This window comes from Acomys minous, assembly GCF_964271855.1.
Source record: "Acomys minous genome assembly, chromosome: 11".
Lineage (NCBI taxonomy): Eukaryota > Metazoa > Chordata > Mammalia > Rodentia > Muridae > Acomys > Acomys minous.
In genome coordinates, this window is record NC_140492.1 from 48,338,060 (window position 1) to 48,357,014 (window position 18,955).

At 39.0% G+C, this 18,955-nt stretch overlaps 1 protein-coding gene across 1 annotated transcript; it reads right to left on the reverse strand.

Moving 5' to 3' along the window:
* Nucleotides 1-3,007: 3,007 nt before the first annotated feature.
* Nucleotides 3,008-18,930, reverse strand: NAA50 (N-alpha-acetyltransferase 50, NatE catalytic subunit). Its single transcript, XM_084801715.1, has 5 exons — nucleotides 18,580-18,930; nucleotides 6,165-6,301; nucleotides 5,507-5,626; nucleotides 4,824-4,890; nucleotides 3,008-3,261 (listed from the first exon to the last, which is right to left on the reverse strand). Exons 1-5 carry the CDS (start codon nucleotides 18,585-18,587, stop codon nucleotides 3,084-3,086), a joined length of 510 nt encoding a protein of 169 aa, XP_084657841.1. The 5' UTR covers nucleotides 18,588-18,930; the 3' UTR covers nucleotides 3,008-3,083.
* Between the last annotated feature and the right edge of the window lie 25 nt (nucleotides 18,931-18,955).

Consider the following 18,955-nt stretch of genomic DNA (forward strand, 5'->3'; position numbering starts at 1 on the left):
ATTGATCAGAATATGCATATTTACAGGCCAGACTCACTAGAGCAAAGCCTAAAGTGCTATTTTTAACAACTGATTTCAAACACAGCAGTAAGACTTTACATTTTTCTCTTTCACTAAGAGAAAAATTCATGCATAATGATCAGTGGTTTTTTTTGTTGTTGTTAAGTTCCAAGAGGTCTGAATTAGCTTGCCTAGATTATTCATGAGTTTTAAACTTACAGTTGCAGATTATAAAACTCAGCACAATGAGTCTCATGACATTTACACAGATTACTACCAGAACATCACACAAGTTTATTTCAGATGTAACAGCAACGTTAAAATTGACAAGTTTAATTTTTAACTGCACCAAGTAACCGTAGCCACTTAAGTATCTTTAAAGTTATTCCCTCCAAAAACTGAGGGAGTTTTTCTTTTCCACCACCACACACCATGCTTCCCAATAGTTCTCTTTTTGGAGGACTTTCAATTAATGAGTGACCTGCTTTGGAGACACTTAGGAACTCCTTTCCCCAGATGAAAATTAATCTTGACAAACTATGTATTGCATAGATTTCTCTACAGATTTTTTTTTTTTACTTTGGAACCTAAATTCAAATAACATACAGAATAATTTTAACTTATTTACCCCACAGTAAAAACAGTGTCCCGAAAGAATCATGGAGAGCCATTATCTCCCAGTTACTAGTACTACTTTACCTCAAAGATAATTTTTATCATATATTAAAAGCAAAGAGGGGGGAAGCCCAAACCAAAAAAACAATAACAAAAAAACAAACTCAAATGGGGCATTTAATATTTTCTGACTCACAGGCATATGGACTAGTCCCAATTTCTACTTCTCTTACATCTTCCCCTTATGTAAGTGGATGGAATTATTTAATGTAACTTTGAAACAGGACATTTGACTCTTTACATACATTTAATTTGTAGGCAAAAATCACTGTTTAGTATGGAAAAGAAACTATAATAACAGGGAGCCTACACATTCAATTCATACTTTATTAATTTGTTCCTCCTCTTTAAATAACATGTACTTAATTGTTGTGAGGCAGCTATTCGGTTTTCAATAACCACATTTAGGGATACATTCATAGGACTACTCAGATAGTCCAAGTGAAATGGTTATAGAAATAGAGGCAGTGTCATCTCAGAAAACTCTTTTATATATCAAAATCTATTTTGCTATCTGGAAGTTTACAAAATTGTTGACTTCTTCAAACTAATTATGCTCTCTATCGTTTATGCCCTCTTCTCTTGGCAAGAGCAAGCTTGAACCTTATCCATGGAAGTAAAGGTGCTTAACACTAAAATTTTCTTCTGAGCTTAGATTTGGACTGTCTAGGAAACTGATACCCAAGAAACAAGCATATTATTTCTATAATTTCACTACATTATACATCCATCCATCCATCTATCCATCCATCCAGCAATCAATCACACCTTGTCTATATTCTTCTTGGCACTCAAAGTCTACAGAAGTCCACTTTATGTACTTTCACATTCTCAAATAAAAACTTAAAAGAGTTATAAAGTGTGCATAAACATCTTGTGAGATAATTTTATCATTTAACCTATTTGGAAATGAGACTTTCATACCACAATTTTACTAAGAGGATGTATTAAACTTTCTTTTAAAATTAAATGAAAGAAAACACACACTGTACTGATTTAAGTCTAATGAGAACATTTCTTGAGCCACTGATGACTACTGACAATCTAAGAAATTCTATTTTCTTGAGATGGGACAAAGTAAGGAAAATGTATCTCACATGTCTCCATATTACAGCTCTCAACTCATCAGAGCAACTCCTAGTGTGCCTGAAAATGATTTGGCCTTAACCAAACCTGTCAACTGGAGGTCACAGTGATATTTGTAGTAACACTTTTATACATCTATAGTTCCAAGAATAGTAGGAATTTTTCTATTGATTCCTCTTATTCCAAATCTTTAGATTCAACACTGTACAGAGTACAAGCAAATCTGGGATGTTCTCCATCAGCTAAGCACTAGCATAACAATGTTATTTTAAAAAATACTGTCTAGAAATTCTTTCATATATTATCAAATGCTCAATGGCCACACTTACTGTATTAGTTGACATTAAATACACTTACAAGTCCATCTAAGCTTTTATGCAATTCTGTATGTCCAAGAGAAAAAACACTTGCTTCAGGTTTATTTAGGGGTATTGACTTATAAGGGCATAACTTCATTTATAAGGTTACACTATTATTGGACTTACTGAAAAACAGGAGGAAAAAAAAATCAGTTATAACCATCTTCTTTAGGTCAGTTAGAAGCCATATCTAGCTGGGCTATTAAAACAGTTAAATTTCACCAGCCCACTCTACCATTTAATGCCTCTAGTAACAAGATTAACAGCAGGAAAGAAGAAAAAATAAAATGACCCCTGCTAACAAGAAACCCACTTACCAGGAAAAAAAAAAAAAAGTAGTTTAACCAAAATACTTTGACCGAAGTTAATACTACTTACACAAACTGCCCTGCCAATCAGCAAATTGAGAGGAAAATTTGCTTTAAAAATCTAAAAAAGCTTGGTATTTTCTCACAAGGATAACAATGGTCCAACTCCTGAGAGTGTTCAAAGGACTAAAAGACAGAGTGAAGGCAATGTTAGGGATTAGTATCCCACAGACAGTCTTTAAAACGCAAAGTACCACAAATACACTAAGCTTGTCTATGAATAAAGAACAAGACATTACTGCTGCTTCTTTTTGTCTTTTGAAATAAATATTGTAGGCTCTGCCCTTCAATGTGAAAGCAGGAAGTTAAAAAAAATCAGCTAAAAATTTGAAATCATCTGATGCCCAATTTTGGGGGACATTTCAACTGTGAAACTATCTTCTCCTTCCTTCAATCCAACCACCTCACAAAAATAAAGAGAACTGAAACCATCCAAACATGATCATTTTTAAGAGTCCTTGAAAGTGTTAAAAACTTTAAGAGGGGGAAAAAAAAGGAAGAATAACAAGGGAGGAAAGCTGAAGGGGGGAGGGATAAATGGGTCTTTCTTTTATTTGGCGACAAGCAAGTGCAATAAAGTTCATTTGTAATTTGTTCAGTTGTCTGTCTTTTGTGTCTCTGCATTCTGACCAGATGGGACTTTGAGGTTTTTCTGAAGCACATGCGCATCTGCAGGCTCTATCCTTTTATAGTAGTTCTTCTTTGTCTCAATAATCTCAAAGCCAAACTTCCTGTAGAAGTCAATCGCTGACTCATTGCTGATCTGGACATGCCTGAGATACAGGGTACATACACACAGATACATATATTATAAGACAAGTTTCATCAACTTTCAAGTCTTAATCACAATATTTTCAAATTGGTCAGGAGTGGACTATAACAGACATCTTGCATAGTTCCTTTACAATAAACAATACTTAACAAAAGTTAGTCAATTCATATCAGTAGACCTAACAACAATTTTACAATATTAACCTAATCCTCCCACTTACAAGGCAGATGGCTGAGATCAGAAGGATCAATGTTTATTCTTAGAGTTAACAAAGGTGAAACCACCATGAGGATCAGTGGTTAAAAGTACATACTGCCTTTCCCAGGGACCAGAGTTCCCAGCACTGCCATAAGATGGCTCACAATGGCCTGTAACTTTCACTCCAGAGATATCTGATGCCTCTGCCTCCTTGGATACCTGTACTCATGGGCACATGTCCCTCCCCACAAATACATTAAAGCCAAACCAAGACAAAACTACATTATCATAGTCTTAATTGCCCAAGTATTTCCTCTTGAGTTTGTTCATCACTCATCACACTACCAATGTGAAAACATCTGTTGTTATGATCTTTGCCTTGGCTGCTTGTCAGCTGGTTGGTTTTTCTGAGACAGGATTGGTTTCTGCCCCCCCCCACCCCGTGTGTGTGTGTGTGTGTGTGTGTGTGTGTGTGTGTGTGTGTGTGTGTGTGTCTCCACGTCCATCCAGGAACTCACTTTATGTAGACCAAGCTGGCCTCAAATTCATGGGAATCCACCTGCCTCTGGCTCCTGAATACAGAGTGCTAAGATTAAAAACATGAGCCACTATGCTTTGGCTCTTAAATACTGTGGCCTTCTGTGACTCAGTTACAAATAAGCATGTTGTTGATAACCTTGAAAAAACATCAAGTATTAATGACATTAATGGTCTCAAGATGCTGTGATCTTGGTTTCACCTCAGGTTCCTTATATATAACTAAAACCAGATTATAACAAAAAACTGTTCCACACACACCCACCAACCCCAAATTAAAAATAAAGTATCCTTAATGAAACATATACACCTTTCTTCATCATTCCCTAGACAATACAGCATAATAAAAACACCGGCAGCATTTTATTTTTCCTAGACATAAATAAATTAGGTCCGTTTCAAAGAATGTTGGGAGAAAGGGATAGGTCATCTGTAAATAGCATGCCCTTTTATATGAAGTTATTACATTTTAAACAAATACTTTATTCTTTTCTAAAATTTATTTTATGGGCATGGGTATTTTATGGGCCTGTGCATCACTTATGTGCCAGAGGAGGGTTCCAGATCACCTCAAACTGGAGTTACAAATAGTTTTGAGACACCATGTGGGTGCTGGTAATGGAACTGTGGTCCTCTGGGAACAGCCAATGCTCTTGCCAGATGAACTCTCTCCAGCTTCCCTTTTACATCCCTTTTGATATCTAGGGAAAAGCATATCCTAAAAGTATTTTCTATAAAATACATAATGAATGAGTAGATCTGAAAGTTTCTGATAGGGATTTACACTGATAATTTATCAGACACTTACAATGAACATTAGGTACTTACAGATAGATGTTGTCAAAAGTGCCATCTTTCTCACAGATGTTTAGGACATGATTTAGCATTTTAGTTCCTATTAAGACAAACAATGAATAAGTAACCTTACATATCAATCTTGAAATTAAAAAAGTTATTTATTATTATGTATACAGTACTTTGCCTGCATGTACATCTGCATGCCAGAAGAGAGCATCAGATCTCATTAGAAATGGTTGTGAGCCACCATGTGGCTGCTGAGAATTGAACTCAGGACCTCTCGAAGAGCAGTCAGTGCTCTTAAACCTCTAAGCCATCTCTCTAGCCCTCAATCTTGAAATCTGACATCTACTTGCCATCTTTACTAAGTCCTGACACAGAATTAGAGCACAACTAGACATCTATTATGTCCCCAAAAATGTTCTCACTGCGCAAGTTACATGTTTAAAATTACCAGAAAAGGGCCCCTTTTAATACAAGTGATTCCAGATGGAGCTTCCAAATGAATACTAAGAAATAGTTTTCATTTTAATTTTCACAATTCAGTACCCCCTTTCCAGGTTCCCTTCCCTCCCTCTCTTCCTAGCTTTTCTATTTATTTATTTATTTTCCTGTCTCCTGAGTGCTGAGATTATAGGCATGCACAAAACAGCTGTGTGGCTTCCCAATTTTCTTAAAACAAAAGAACAGAACAAAACACCACATAATTTTACCTATTCCTAGTCTTCGGTAAGGTGCAAGGCATCCTAGTGTCATGATGTAAAGTCTCTTTTGATTCTGTGAATGATCCACCCTGCAGCACACTGCACCTACAGCTATATCATTGAAATATGCTGCCGCAGAAAATAAAAAGATGTAAATTTTAACATTTTATTTAATCAGCTCCTTTTAAAAACAATCAAAAAGTTGTTATAAGAATCAGATTTTAACTAGCTACTCTTATGAGAATATCAATGGCTTCAACATTTACCCTGTCTGAGAAGGCTAAACTTTCTCTGAAATAGTTATTAAATTAGGGATAAACACATAGGCGGCTCACAGTAAATAACAGAAAACACTTAGGAGGCAGGGAAATGGCTCAGGAGGTAAAGATGCTTGCCATTAAGCCTGGCAACCTAAGTTTTGCTGTTGGGACTTACAATAGTACAAGGCTAGAACCAATTCCTCTGATGTCCATGTGGTCATACACTTTTACTTTTCATTTAAAGAACACTTAGCATTTGATTTTCAAAGTCAAATATTCAATATTGATTTTTTTCTCAAAATCTGAAATATTCAAACTTCCTTTGGTTATAAAACAAGAAGCCTATACTAGTTGTTCTAATAGTGACAGATACAATTTGAGAATACAAATTAAAAAAAAAAACATACCAAGTTTCGCTAGCTCGCCAACCTCTAGGACATCCTTGTAGAATTTATCATTATAGCTGACTGGAAAGATGACCTGGTTCAATCTCTTCAACTGTTTGATATTGTGTGGTGTCACATCTCCCAGCTCGATCCGGCTACTGGAACAAACCAAAATGTACTCAATAAAATATAATTAACTTCATTTGTTAAGACAATATTAAAAGGGTAAAAGTCATTTTTGCATATGACTGACAATTCTACCCTTTTGTTGTGACTTTATATTCCTCAAGCACTTACAAGTACATTTTGCCCATCGTTAAATAAAATCCCACTCATAGTTCTTATAACTGTACACAGTTAGGTACAAACACAGCACACAATAAGCAAGGCCAGAAATACTGTCCTTTATAATAAATGATAAAATTGGCCTTATAGCTTACAGTTTAAAAATGCTGCAGGCACATCTATTATTGGTCAAATAAACCAACAATACTTATCAACAGAAGGATAGCAATGGCATAATTATACTTTGTAGGCGCATAGGGGCTGGTAAATAAAGCACACTTGCACCTGTATTAGCAAAATAAATAAACAAATAAATCATCATCTTATGAAGAAAAGAATGAACACTCAAACTTTATGTGCAGCAATCCAACTTCAGTAAATATAGACAAAATGTCTGAAAGAATTACTTTTCAATGTATAGTAAAAATGTAAACAAGTTTTAAAATTTCTGAAATGGAGCAAAAATTACAACTGAAAATTATAACAGGACCAAGGAAATGACATTTGTAAAACTGATATATCCAGACATGAGTAAATATGATGCTTTATCTTTATCTTAGAATCCTCTAAGCTCTTTTACTCTGAATGTTAATTTGTTTGTTTTCAAGACAGGGTTTCTCTGTGTAGCCTTGACTGTCCTGGACTCACTTTTGTAGACCAGACTGGCCTTGAACTCAAGAGATCCACCTGCCTCTGTCTCCTCAGTGCTGGAATTAAAGGTGCGTGCAACCATGCCTATTAAATTTGGACATTTTGCTCACCACTGTAAAGAGACTTAATGTTCAATTTAAGCAATTCTTTTAGTCATTCTGTTGAATTCAAGGCCACCCTGGTCTACAAAAGAGAATCCAGGACAGCCAAGTTACACAGAGAAACCCTCAGTGTTTCAGTCAGATTTAATGTAATTATTAACTTACATCAAAATCAAGTCTACCACTGTTTAAATTTTTATTTGTACTACTAGTTCTTTACTTTTCCCGTTATTTAGGAGATCAATTATTTTTCTTGGCTTTTAAAATTAACCTCATGTTTTGGGGAATAAAAAATTGGCAAATGTTTTAAACATGGTAACCACCATTATCACAGTAACTTCCTATAGCATTTTTTTTTTAAGTTCAACTCTACCATCCCCAGATAAACAACAATATCTCTCTCTCTCTCTCTCTCTCTCTCTCTCTCTCTCTCTCTCTCGTTCAGTATGCCCTTTCAATGTCAAATAAATTTATCAGCAAAACCTACTGTGCTTGTTCACCTTTCTTTTTTGGTGATGCTCACTATGTAACCTTAATTTTCCTGGAACTCTCTATACAGTCATGGCAGATCCTTAAATCAAGTATCAACCTGCCTCTACCTCCAGAGTGGAAATCAAGCACACCAGGCTAGGCTGGTTGTTTTGCTTTTCATTCATCCAAAGGCCTTTGTGCCTTTATCATGCTGTTTAATCAGCATATAGTCCATCTCAATCTTACTTAGTACTGTACCTAATGAAGTACCATGGTTCAGTTTCCTACTTGAGTTGTTTCGGTACCAGGGATTGAAGCCAGGCACAAATGCAAGCACAGAGCTGTACTTGTATCTCTTGAAGGGCATTTGGATTGTTTATTGGGTTTTGAAGATTTTGAAGAAAAGTAGCCACAAACATTTGATGCACCTTTTTATGGCAATGTATGCTTTCATTTCTTTTTATTAAATACCTAGGAATGAGGACTAGAGAAATGGCTCAGTGGTTAAAAGCACTGGACTAGTCAAGAGGTCCTCAGTTCAATCCCAGCAACTACATGGTGGCTCACAACCATATGATCAGAATGTGATCTGATGCTCTCCTCTGGTTTGCAGGTGTACATGCAGATAGAGCAGTCATACATAAAACAAATAAACCTTTAACAAAAAAAAAAACTAACCTAGGAATGAGGATGATGAATTTTAAGGCAAGTGTGCCAGAATCCCAGTTCTCTATTCTCATCAACATCTCTGTCCTAGACTCGCTCTGTAGTCCAGGCTGCCCTCGAACTCACAGTGATCCACCTGCCTCTGCCTCCCAAGTGCTGGGATTAAAGGTGTGCACCACCACGCCCAGCTCATCGGGCACTCATAAAATTTAGGTTGTTCTAAGTATGCTATTTAAGTGTAGTGATGTCTTATTATGATGAAAGATAGTATGGCACATGTCTTTCTCCACATAACCTTCCTAAGATATTTATGGGTCATAAAATTCATCTTTAAAAAATATAGAATTTGGGTTAGAGAGATGGCTTAGCAGTTTGCAGCACCTGTTGCTCCTGCAGAGGATTTGATTCCCAGAATCCAAATGGTGGCTCACAACCCACCATAACACCAGTTCCAGAGAATTAGGTACCCTTTTGTGACCTCCACAGGCACTAGGCACACATGTGGTGCTCAGACAAACGCAGGCAAAACACACATGTAATTTTTAAAAATTTTAATAATAAAATTATAGAATTCAATGTTATTTTTGGCTATTTGCAAAGACAAATAACTATCACATCAATTCACCTTTGGAACAGTCCCATTAGGTTCAAAGGTGTTTATGCAATCTTTTTTCCTATCCCCAGCTGTCAACAACTCTAGTTTCTTTTCCTACAGGTATTTGGCTTTTCTGAACCAAAGACCATGAATTCAAGTGCTTAAAGCAAAAATATTGTATGTGTTCACTTAGAGTTCAGGTGGGTAGAAACCTGAGAACATTTTTCTTTTTTTATTTAATTTATTCAGATTACAACTTAATTGTTATCCCATCACTTGTATCCTCCCTCTTTCACACTATTCACCCTCCCCTACGTCTAAGACCCAGGGGGACCTCTTCCGCCACTATATGGTCAAGTCTCATCTTGGTAGCCTGCTTATTCTTTCTTTGAGTGCCATCAGGCCTCCCCATCACTTTCAATAGGCTCATAACCTCCCAGCACTAGGAAAGAATCCTTCCTTATCTTAGCTTGTGACAACCTAACTTTCTACTCTTTCCCTCCTCATCACAGGCCTCCTGCTGTATTTGTTTTCTCAGAAGGACACTAGTCATATGACTTAGGATCAACTCTAAACCAAATGTTCTCTAATTTCATCTCCCAAACCCCTATTTCTAAGTAAGGCTGCACACTGAAATTCTACGTAGGCATGAGTATTTGGTGGATATTATTTAAATTACCTTACCTACCAAAACCTTGATTTTAGTTTAGTGAGAAGCATTTTTGGACATTAGACCCTAAGAGCTATAATTGTGCTCGTTACTTGTAAGCCACTAAGTCACTGTTAAACTGGTAATATAAAAATTAACACTAGGTTGTCTCCAAAGATGGCTACATCATTTATATACTCCCACAAATAATATACTAAAGAGTTCTAAGGTTTTCTAAACCCTTGAGAACAATTTTTATTGATTTAGGATTGATCCTACTTATTAAAAGTAAGATAGTACACACCTTTAATCCCAGCACTTGGGAGGCAGAGGCAGGCGAATTGATTTGAGTTTGAGGCCAGCCTGGTCTGCAAAGTGAGTCCAAGACAGCCAAGGCTACACAGAGAAACCCTGTCCCCAACATTCCGTTTTTACTCTTTGAAACACCAAGTAAAAAGAAACAATACTGTTCAAATCAGGTATGCCTTGCTCTAAGTGACATCATATTGTGTGAAACAGTGCTCTTTCAGGCTGTCTTGCCTTGAAGAGCTACCTCCATAGAGAAAAAAGGAAGACTACCCCCTAGGAGAGAGAACCTACAAACCTGACAGGCACTGACAGGCACTATCTACCTAGCACAAACTGATGATTTATTCCTGGGAGTAGAAAGGGAGTATCCCCATAAATCCACTGAGATATATTGAGATTACAGGGAAATGAGGATGCATTAACGAAGGGTGATATGCACACCAGACAAAGGGGTTTAATTTTCTCCCCTTAGCCCCATAAAATGATGAATACCCAACACTGTAATGACACAGCCCCACCCTAAGCTATCACCTTATACACACATGTGTAAGTAAAGGGCCAAACAGGCAGAAGACTCCAGACTGTCCCTGGAGCTTTCGCTTCCTGTCCACCATTTCATATTTCCTATACTCATCTGTTCAGCCTTCCATCTTGAAGCTGAACTCTCAAACCTAGCCCCCTAGAAGCAACTCCCTGGTTTGATTTGCCATTATTAATACCAATGATTAGGCCACTTCTGAAACTTGAACTTGGCTGTAGCTTCTCTAACTTGTACTCATTATATAAACTACATGTCTACACAAGATATATAGATATATTTGCTGTAGACTATGTGATAGTAAGTCAACATTAACAATTTAGATGGGAATTAAAAAACTTACAGGTCAGGCACGGTAACATATACCTTTAATCCCAGCACTTGGGAAGCAGAGGCAAGGTACATCTCTGTGAGGCCCAGGCCAACAGGAATTCCAAGACAACCAAAGCTATAGACTATCTTGAAAACAAACAACAAAAAGCTTCTTGCATTCATTTTAACCAGACTACCAGGCAAATTGTTGCCACTGAAATCACTGAACCTTGTTTATTTATTTAATATTTATACAGTGCTCTGCCTGCATGTGAGCTTGCACACCAAAAGAGGGCACCAGGTCTCAGTATAGGTGGTTGTGAGCTACCATGTGGTTGCTGGGAATTGAACTCAGGACCTTTGGAAGAGCAGACAGAGCTCTTAACCACTAAGCCATCTCTCCAGCCGAAATCACTGAACCTTGTAAACTTAATGTTACTCAATAAATTGATATTGTGGAAAGGCAAACCCATCTATTTATCTAATCTAGCACCTTCAAATCTTAATTTTTCAACCTCTAACTATATCAAGCCTCTTCAACTGCTAAGTTTGCTTTGGTGTAAATCTGTACAACAAATACATATTATCTGTATGGATATTTGTGATAGAAATTAAATCCAAGTTGGGTCCACTGAGCCTTCATTCTCTATAATTTCTTTTTGAGGTGGTGGTGGTGGTGGTGTTGCTGAGAATTCAACTTATGGCCTTATACGTGTCAGGCAAGTGCTCTACCACTTAGCTACATACACACTTCAAGCCTCTGTATGTATTTAATACAGAAAAACAAGCATAAGATATTTTACTACATACCTAAGCATGCATGAAAATATTAGAGTCCCTATTGTTTTCTTTTACTAGTGTCACTTTCAAGGACATAATTATCTTTAAAAAAAATTACACACTGAGGTTTAAGTATCACCAAATGTGACTTAAAAGTAATGCTGGCTTTAAGTGAGTCAAAACAAGTAGATAGTGGTAGAGAGAGAATGTACTTTAAGACTTTTTACATAAATTATACCCTCTTATAACAGACTACTTTTGAGAATTGTTACTTCTAACACACTATAGAAATACTACAAGAATAAAACAGGCAGTAGTGGTGCACACCTTTAACTCCAACACACTCAGGAGGATCTCTGAGATCTCCAGTCTGGTCTACAGAACCAGTTCCAGGATAGCCAGGGCTACACAAAGAGGCCTTGAAACAACAACAACAAGCAGCATATGAATTCCAGAAGTCAAAAAACAAGAATCCTATAGAGATGTTTGAGAAAGCAAGTTTTGGGGTGATGAGGAAGGGGGACTACACAGATGGACCTTGACACGGTGCTGCAAAACCAAGAATGGGTTCCAAACCTGCATAACAGCCACCCTACACCGCCAACTCCAAATTCTTTTAGTTTTACCTTTAAAACTTTTCTTTGACTCTAAAATGTGGACTGTAACCAGTGTATCTGCTTGCTTACTTCAGATAAGGCTTCAGCAATTCAACTTATGCAGTCTACCTTGGCTTGCCAGTTATATCAAACAAGTGATCAGAATATCTGACCCACCCCTTCCCCCTTTTAAATTAAGTTGGCTGCCAATTAAATTGAGTACTCTTGTTATTGACTCATCTACCTCATCTATTTCATTCCTATTGGCACTCAAGTTTACAACCCTAATCACAGAACGCTAAAGACAGCAATTATGAGAACTAAATTATTCTTAGCTCAAGTAACTTCATGTGACTTTATTTTCTGATTTTCTTTTTTTAAAATTTATTTTATGTGCGTTTGTGTTTTGCCTGTATGTTTTGTGTGAGGGTGTTAGATCCCCTAGAACTGGAGTTAACAGACAGTTGTTAGCTGCTATGTGGGTGCTGGGAATTGAACCTGGGGTCCTCTGGAAAAGCCAGCCTGTACTCTTAACCCCTGAGCCATCTTTCCAGCTCTATTTTCTGATTATTAAATCTATAGCATTCAACCCATGTCATCTTCATAAGAATTACTGGAGCAAAAATGAGCAGTTGCAATAAAGTTAAACAGAAAATACAAAAATGCCTATAGACATTTGTACTAAGTCTTGAGGCCAGTACGCAGCTCCAAGGCTCATCACCCTATGTCAAGTCTCCCTAGTGTTGGGATTACAAATGCACTGTCCAGCTCAGCTCTAAACAAACAGAAAATGGTTCTGGGGATGAAAATCAGATTCTTTACTAACTGAATTATCTTTTCATCTATCAGTCATATCTTAACACACTAAATCCTTGGGCTTTAAATATGGAAATGGTAAATGTTTACTCTTGGCTCACAAAATCAGCAAGCCATGTTGTAAAATTACCTGGCTTTTAGATAATAAGCAGTCTTTTGGACCACTGTCTGTTGCTGAAATAGGATACCAGAGGCTGAGCAAACTTATGACTAGAAATTTAGATAGCTCACAGAACTGCAAGACTGAGGGACCACATTTGGCTGGTGCGCTTGTTATATGACAGTCATCACATGATTAAGAATCAGGAGGAAAAGGTCTCAGGTTCCTCTCTTTTATAAAAGACTCTGTAATAAAGGTTTTAATTTATTCAGAAGCAGAGAGTCCCATAACTTAACCACTTACCATTCACATTTCTCAACTCTGTGAAGATGGGAATTCAGTTTTTGGGGTGAGCTTTAGAGAACTCAAACTGTAGAAAGCACCCAAATGTATCAAGGTATTAAGATAATGCAATTATGCTCAATTTAAAACAAATTTAGTGGCAATATTCTGAAAGGCCATAAGATGGGGACATGACTCTACAAAAATGTTTTTGCCCCTCTTTTCACAACGTCTGACTTAGTTACATAGCAAAAATAAAACTCAGAGAAATGCCAGGGGCGGTTTTGCATGCCTATAATCCCAGCACTCAGGGAGGCAGAGGCAGGAGGATCTCTGTGAGTTCAAGGCCAGCCTGATTTACAAAGGGAGCCCAAGGATGCACACAGAGAAATCCTGTGTCGGGGAGGAGGGGAAAGCAGAGAAACCCCAATACCTTTTATTCGTTCAATGGTTACAATATACCTTGGCACAAAATTTTAGCTAGTCATTTTCTACTCAGTATTTTATGTGGAAGGTGCCTTAGAAACCATGGGGTCCATCTCAATTCCCTTTACAGAGATAAAGCCAAAGTTCCAACACAGAATGTGCTGGTAGTAAATAGCTATAAAGCTAGAACCACACATTTCTAGGAATTTTCATTATAGTGAAAGATTAGTCCTATCACATCCCCTCAAAGGAATCATCTTCATTTCTTAAGATTAAAAAGAGGAATATGATATGCTCCAGTAAGGGCCCATGCACATCAAACTCAAAGCATATTTTTAGCAGAGGTCAAAGTATGACTAAGGCCAGTAAAAATTTCAAGACACTAAAACAGCTCTTTTTTTTTTTTTTACATCCTGATTAGCTGGAATCTTAATCTAAACCCTTCAGTAAATGACACAAAAAGTCAAAAGCACAGATTAATTATACTAACTTCTCAAAAGGCCTCTCCTTACTGAAATTTCTATCTCACATATTACTATGTCTGTCCTCTCCTCTCCTAATCCCTTTAAAGACAAGCTGGCCTGGAACTTGGGTCTTTTTGCAGCTGAGCATGACCCTGAACTACCAATCCTTTCCCTAAGTACACCAATAAGCTCCAGCTAGACATTAACTTTCATACTTATCTTTTCCACCAAATTCCAAAATGTAGGACAGTACTTTCAGTAAACCCAAGAATCAGTTGCCAGGTTTATACAGAAAATTAGTTTTGAGGTGCATCTTTATGTCTCATAGTTTATTTAACATGCTCAAGAGATGGTTCCCAAGTAGTAGAGTTACTAAAAAGAAACTGGACCACAGGGATTCTAACTTCATTAATGGATTCACATTGAGTGCGTAATTAGAAGGTAGGCTTAGCTACAGAAGTAGGTGCCTGGAGCCATGCCCATGAAGGGTTTATAAGGGAAAAGCTTGGTTTTTTGTTTTTAAAGTCCTGGGGGTGGGAGTCTCATGTCAGGCTCAAGCGCTAGAGCAAATAGTGGTTCATAAAATGATTTAATATATGCAGTCCAAAAGGAATAATTATATAGTTACAAAAATTTTAACTAAACATTAATATATAGAAATATATAATTCCTTTCTATATCTTTGGGATAATTTTCCTAGTAACAAAGGTGTTCTGTTGTTTGTTTTTGTTTTAGGGACAGGGTCTTGTGTAGCCGTGAATGGCCTAGAATTTGCTGTGTGGACCCAGCTGACCTCAAATTCACAGAGATCCACTTAATTCTGTCTCCACAGTGCTAGAATTAAGGCCTGCCACCATGCCTTGCCCAACTGATACTTGTTGCCACTTCGTCTCCCAAATTAGTTCCTCCTGTCAGCAGTGTATGAGGTCTTTCTTTAAAGGCAAAACTACAGGGGAGAAAACCTTGGGTGGTGCCTGCCTTTAATTTCAGAACTCTGGAGGCAGAGGCAAGGGGATCTCCGAATTCAAGGCCAGCCTGGTCTACATCGTGAGTTCCCGAACAGCTGGAGCTAGAGAAGCTGTCTTGGGGCCCCAGCCTGAGTGCACAGTGAGATGAGAAAAACAGACACAAATCCTGTTTACAATTCAATTCAGCTTTGTTTTGTTTTTTAAACAGATCTATTTCCTGTGTAATTAACACCTAGATAAAGACACAGAGGCCTGTTCCCAGTCCATATTCTATTGGAGATAACCACTACTCTGTACTTGCCAAGAGTTTCATTTCTAACTGCAGAATCTTATGTTCCACTTTAACATTTGGCCAGGTTTCAATTAGTAACTACTCTGCTCTGTATTTCTATTATTCCTACCTACCCTTTCACCTTTACTTTGGTATGTTTAGCATTCATATCTTGTCTAAAGGCATTTTTATTAGAACTAATTTGCACTTCTTTACTATAATCGAAGGATATGTGGATTGAATTTAATTTTTTATTACACTGCCACTCCAGTCATTGCTATCTATGGCATACTTCTTGCCTGAATATCATCTTCCCTAGAGAAGAATAATTGATAAAAGTAATCAGTTTACAAGCAGTCGGGGTGGTGCACGCCTTTGATCCTAGCACTTGGAAGAGGCTAGCCTGGTCTACAAAGTGAGTACCAGGACAGCCAGAATTATTACACAGATAAACCGTATCTCAACAACCCTCTCCCCAAGTAATCAGCTTACCAACTACAAATTCAAGTCATATTGTCCTTGGCTCATACAAACAAAAAACCTCAGTTGAAAGAGCAAATAGCCTAATATACGTCTAGATATGCATACGGAAACACGTCATTTATTGCAAATTTAGCTACTACGGAGATAAGGAAATTACACGATTTACAATGGGATATCCTACTGCTGTTACTAATACAAATATGAAATCAAATATTTAATATAGTTAAGCTTAGAAAGTTTTAATGCGCTAGAATTCAAGCACTCAAAAGGCAGATCTGAGGTCAAAGCGGGCTACAAAGAGACTTCAGGACAGCCAGGGCTGTTACACAGAGAAAACTTGCTTCAATCCACGCCCTCCTTTAATCCCGGGACTTGGGAGACAGAGGCAGACGGATCTCTATGAGTTCGAGGGCAGCCTGGTCTACAAATTAAGTTCAGGACAACCAAGGCTACACAGAGAAACCCTGTCTCGAAAAAAAACAAAACAAAACAAAACAAAAAAAACCCAGAAACCCCAACAACTTAATACCTCAAATTTAAACCATAGATAAAAATCTGAGTAGGGTTTTTTTTCCAGTTTCCAAAATTTCAAATTCATCTACTTAACTGTGTGCTCAATATACAATAAAATTTTAGCAAGTTAAAATTTCAAACAAAAACCACAGAATAGAACCATTGTTTTTCACAGGTCTTTCCAATGAAAAGTCAGGAGACTGAACAACAGCGCACTTGTACTAGTTCTGGATCTCAAGGACATTAACCTCTTTTAAAATAGCAGCAGCAGCAGCAATAACAAAACCTCCAACTATATACCTTGATTTAATTTCTTTAGTATCTTAAAAGGAAGAAAAAGGAAAATTTGAAGTCCCATACTTATTGGTAGTTAGATATAAAAAAATTAAAGAACTATACCAATGAAAAGAATCATTAAAGAATCTCTAAAAAGAATCGGCTAGTGCTGGTAGGTCAAGCCTATTAACACCAGATACAAAAGGCTGAGTGAGGCAGGAAAATTGTTGCTAAGTTCAATGCCAGCCTGAGCAACTTACACTGCATCTTAAAACAAAGTGTTGGGGATATAGCTCAGTGCAGAGTTCATTCCCCAGAACCTCAGTTAGTTAACAGGACAGAACTGCTTCAATGGTACACTAAATGAAAAGTTCCAACACACTGTGGGGCTCCATTTCTTTCGTCAAGTTAACTATCAGAAAGACTGCATCCTACCCCTACAGAAACTGAACTATATCCAAGATTTTTAAACCTAACATCCAGAATAATTTCAGACACATTATTTCCATTGCTATTTCTGTAACAGAAGATCACAAATATGTTCTGAGTGTTTATCAACGAGAAAGAAAATAAAAGACAGTATCAAAGCCCTACTACTCTACCAGAAAAATAAAAGTTCCTAAAGCTAAATGGATCACACTTTGAAAAATTAGTCAAACATCCTGCGTCATGACCTGGGTAGAGGAAACATCCCAAAAAATTCAACAATGAAATTAATAACCAATAGCTAAAGCAAACCAGAATCTTTTCAGAGACTTCAGATGGGTCGATATATAACCTTTATTTTACACAGGAGACGGTTTGAAGAAACGACTTGAAGATGCCGAATAGCCTAACTACCTGAAACAAGTTTTTAATTTTCAGCTGACTTAGAAAAATCCTTAGGTGGTTTCAAAAAACTTAACATATTTAAGTTTTCATTTCTTTTTCTAAAGATTGTGAAGGCAACCCCCAAAACAGCTTGTTTAAGCAAAGTATGGCTCGATGTTAACACTCCAACAGTATTAAAAAAAAAAAAAAATCAATGGAGAGGAAGTTTTTTCCCCAAACTTAACAGTTAAACCAAAATAACTTCTTATGTTACCCATGATTGGAAAGAGCAAACCTCAACTTTGCTAAGGAGCAACAACAACAACAACAAAAAAAGCATAGTAAGCCAGAAGCTCCTCTTGGCACCCAGGGGGGCAGCATGCGCTCCTGAAGCAATAGCTCCACCTACTGATCCAGGATACTTCCTTAAACATTTTGGCACCCTGAAGTCTACAAGGCTCGAGTTCATTCCCCCCTCCCTCCTCCACTCGCTCTGACCCAACCCAAATCTCGTTGAGTCACTAACTCCTAACACTCATCCCCCATGCTCTTTATTCCAATTCCTCTTCCCTCCAGGAGGTTCCGCACAAGGCCATAAAGTACGAAGAAAAAAAAAAAAAAACCTCGACGTGTCAAGGCCCGCGGGCCACAGCATGGATCCCGGATATGGACGAGCACCTGAGGTGGCTCCGTCGTGCGCTCCCGGGAAGAGGCCCCCCCCCCCGGGGGCGCCTCACAATATCTTCTCCCCCCCGCCCGCCCCGTTGCCCGACTCGGCTCACACTTGTCGTCCGGGCTGAAATCGTGGACTCCGCGCCCTCGCCTGCCCCCCCCCAACCCCCGGCCCCGGGCCCTGCAGCCCGCCAACAGCCGGCCCGGCCTCCGCCCCCCTCCGGGAGCGGAGTGACCGAGAAGCCTGGCAATGTCCCCTCCGCCCGCTCTCCGCGCGAAGTCTCCTCCTCCTCCTCCTCCCCGCAGCGCGCCGCCTGCCCACCGCCCCACGCCCCCTCTCCCGTGCCCGCCGGGCGCCCCCCCTACCCCCACCCCCCCCCCCCGCCCGCTGCCCTTCCTCACCCTTTCATCTTCCCCGCCTGCTGAGGAGGCCGTCGTTACAGCCACCACCAACGCCGTCGCCCTCGCCGCCCGGAGCTCTCCCGCGCCCTGAGCTCAGTCAGGCCACTCAACCCCACACGCCGGCCTCTCGGCTGAGGGAACGGTGCTGAGGGGCCGAGGAGGCCGCGGAAGCCCAAGCCGGGCCCTGAGGCTCCGAGAGACGCGGGGGGGGGGGGGGGAAAGCTGCCGCCGCCGCCGCGCCGCTCCGCCACACGTGCACACGGGACACTCCGCTCCCGCCCGCAGCTGCCGCCAGCCAGACCCGCCGCCGCGCGCGCGGTGACCTTTCACCCCGCCCCCTCAGCGCGCCGGCGCGGCCGCCGCGTCGCGCGCAGCC

What these genes read in the sequence shown, in the direction of transcription:
- NAA50 (XM_084801715.1), bottom strand. An exon ending in TGGCGAGCTAGCGAAACTTG is followed by an intron (nt 5,627 to 6,164) that starts GTATGTTTTTTT and finishes TTTCTGCGGCAG; the next exon opens with CATATTTCAATGATATAGCT. An exon ending in ACTTTTGACAACATCTATCT is followed by an intron (nt 3,262 to 4,823) that starts GTAAGTACCTAA and finishes CCTGTATCTCAG; the next exon opens with GCATGTCCAGATCAGCAATG.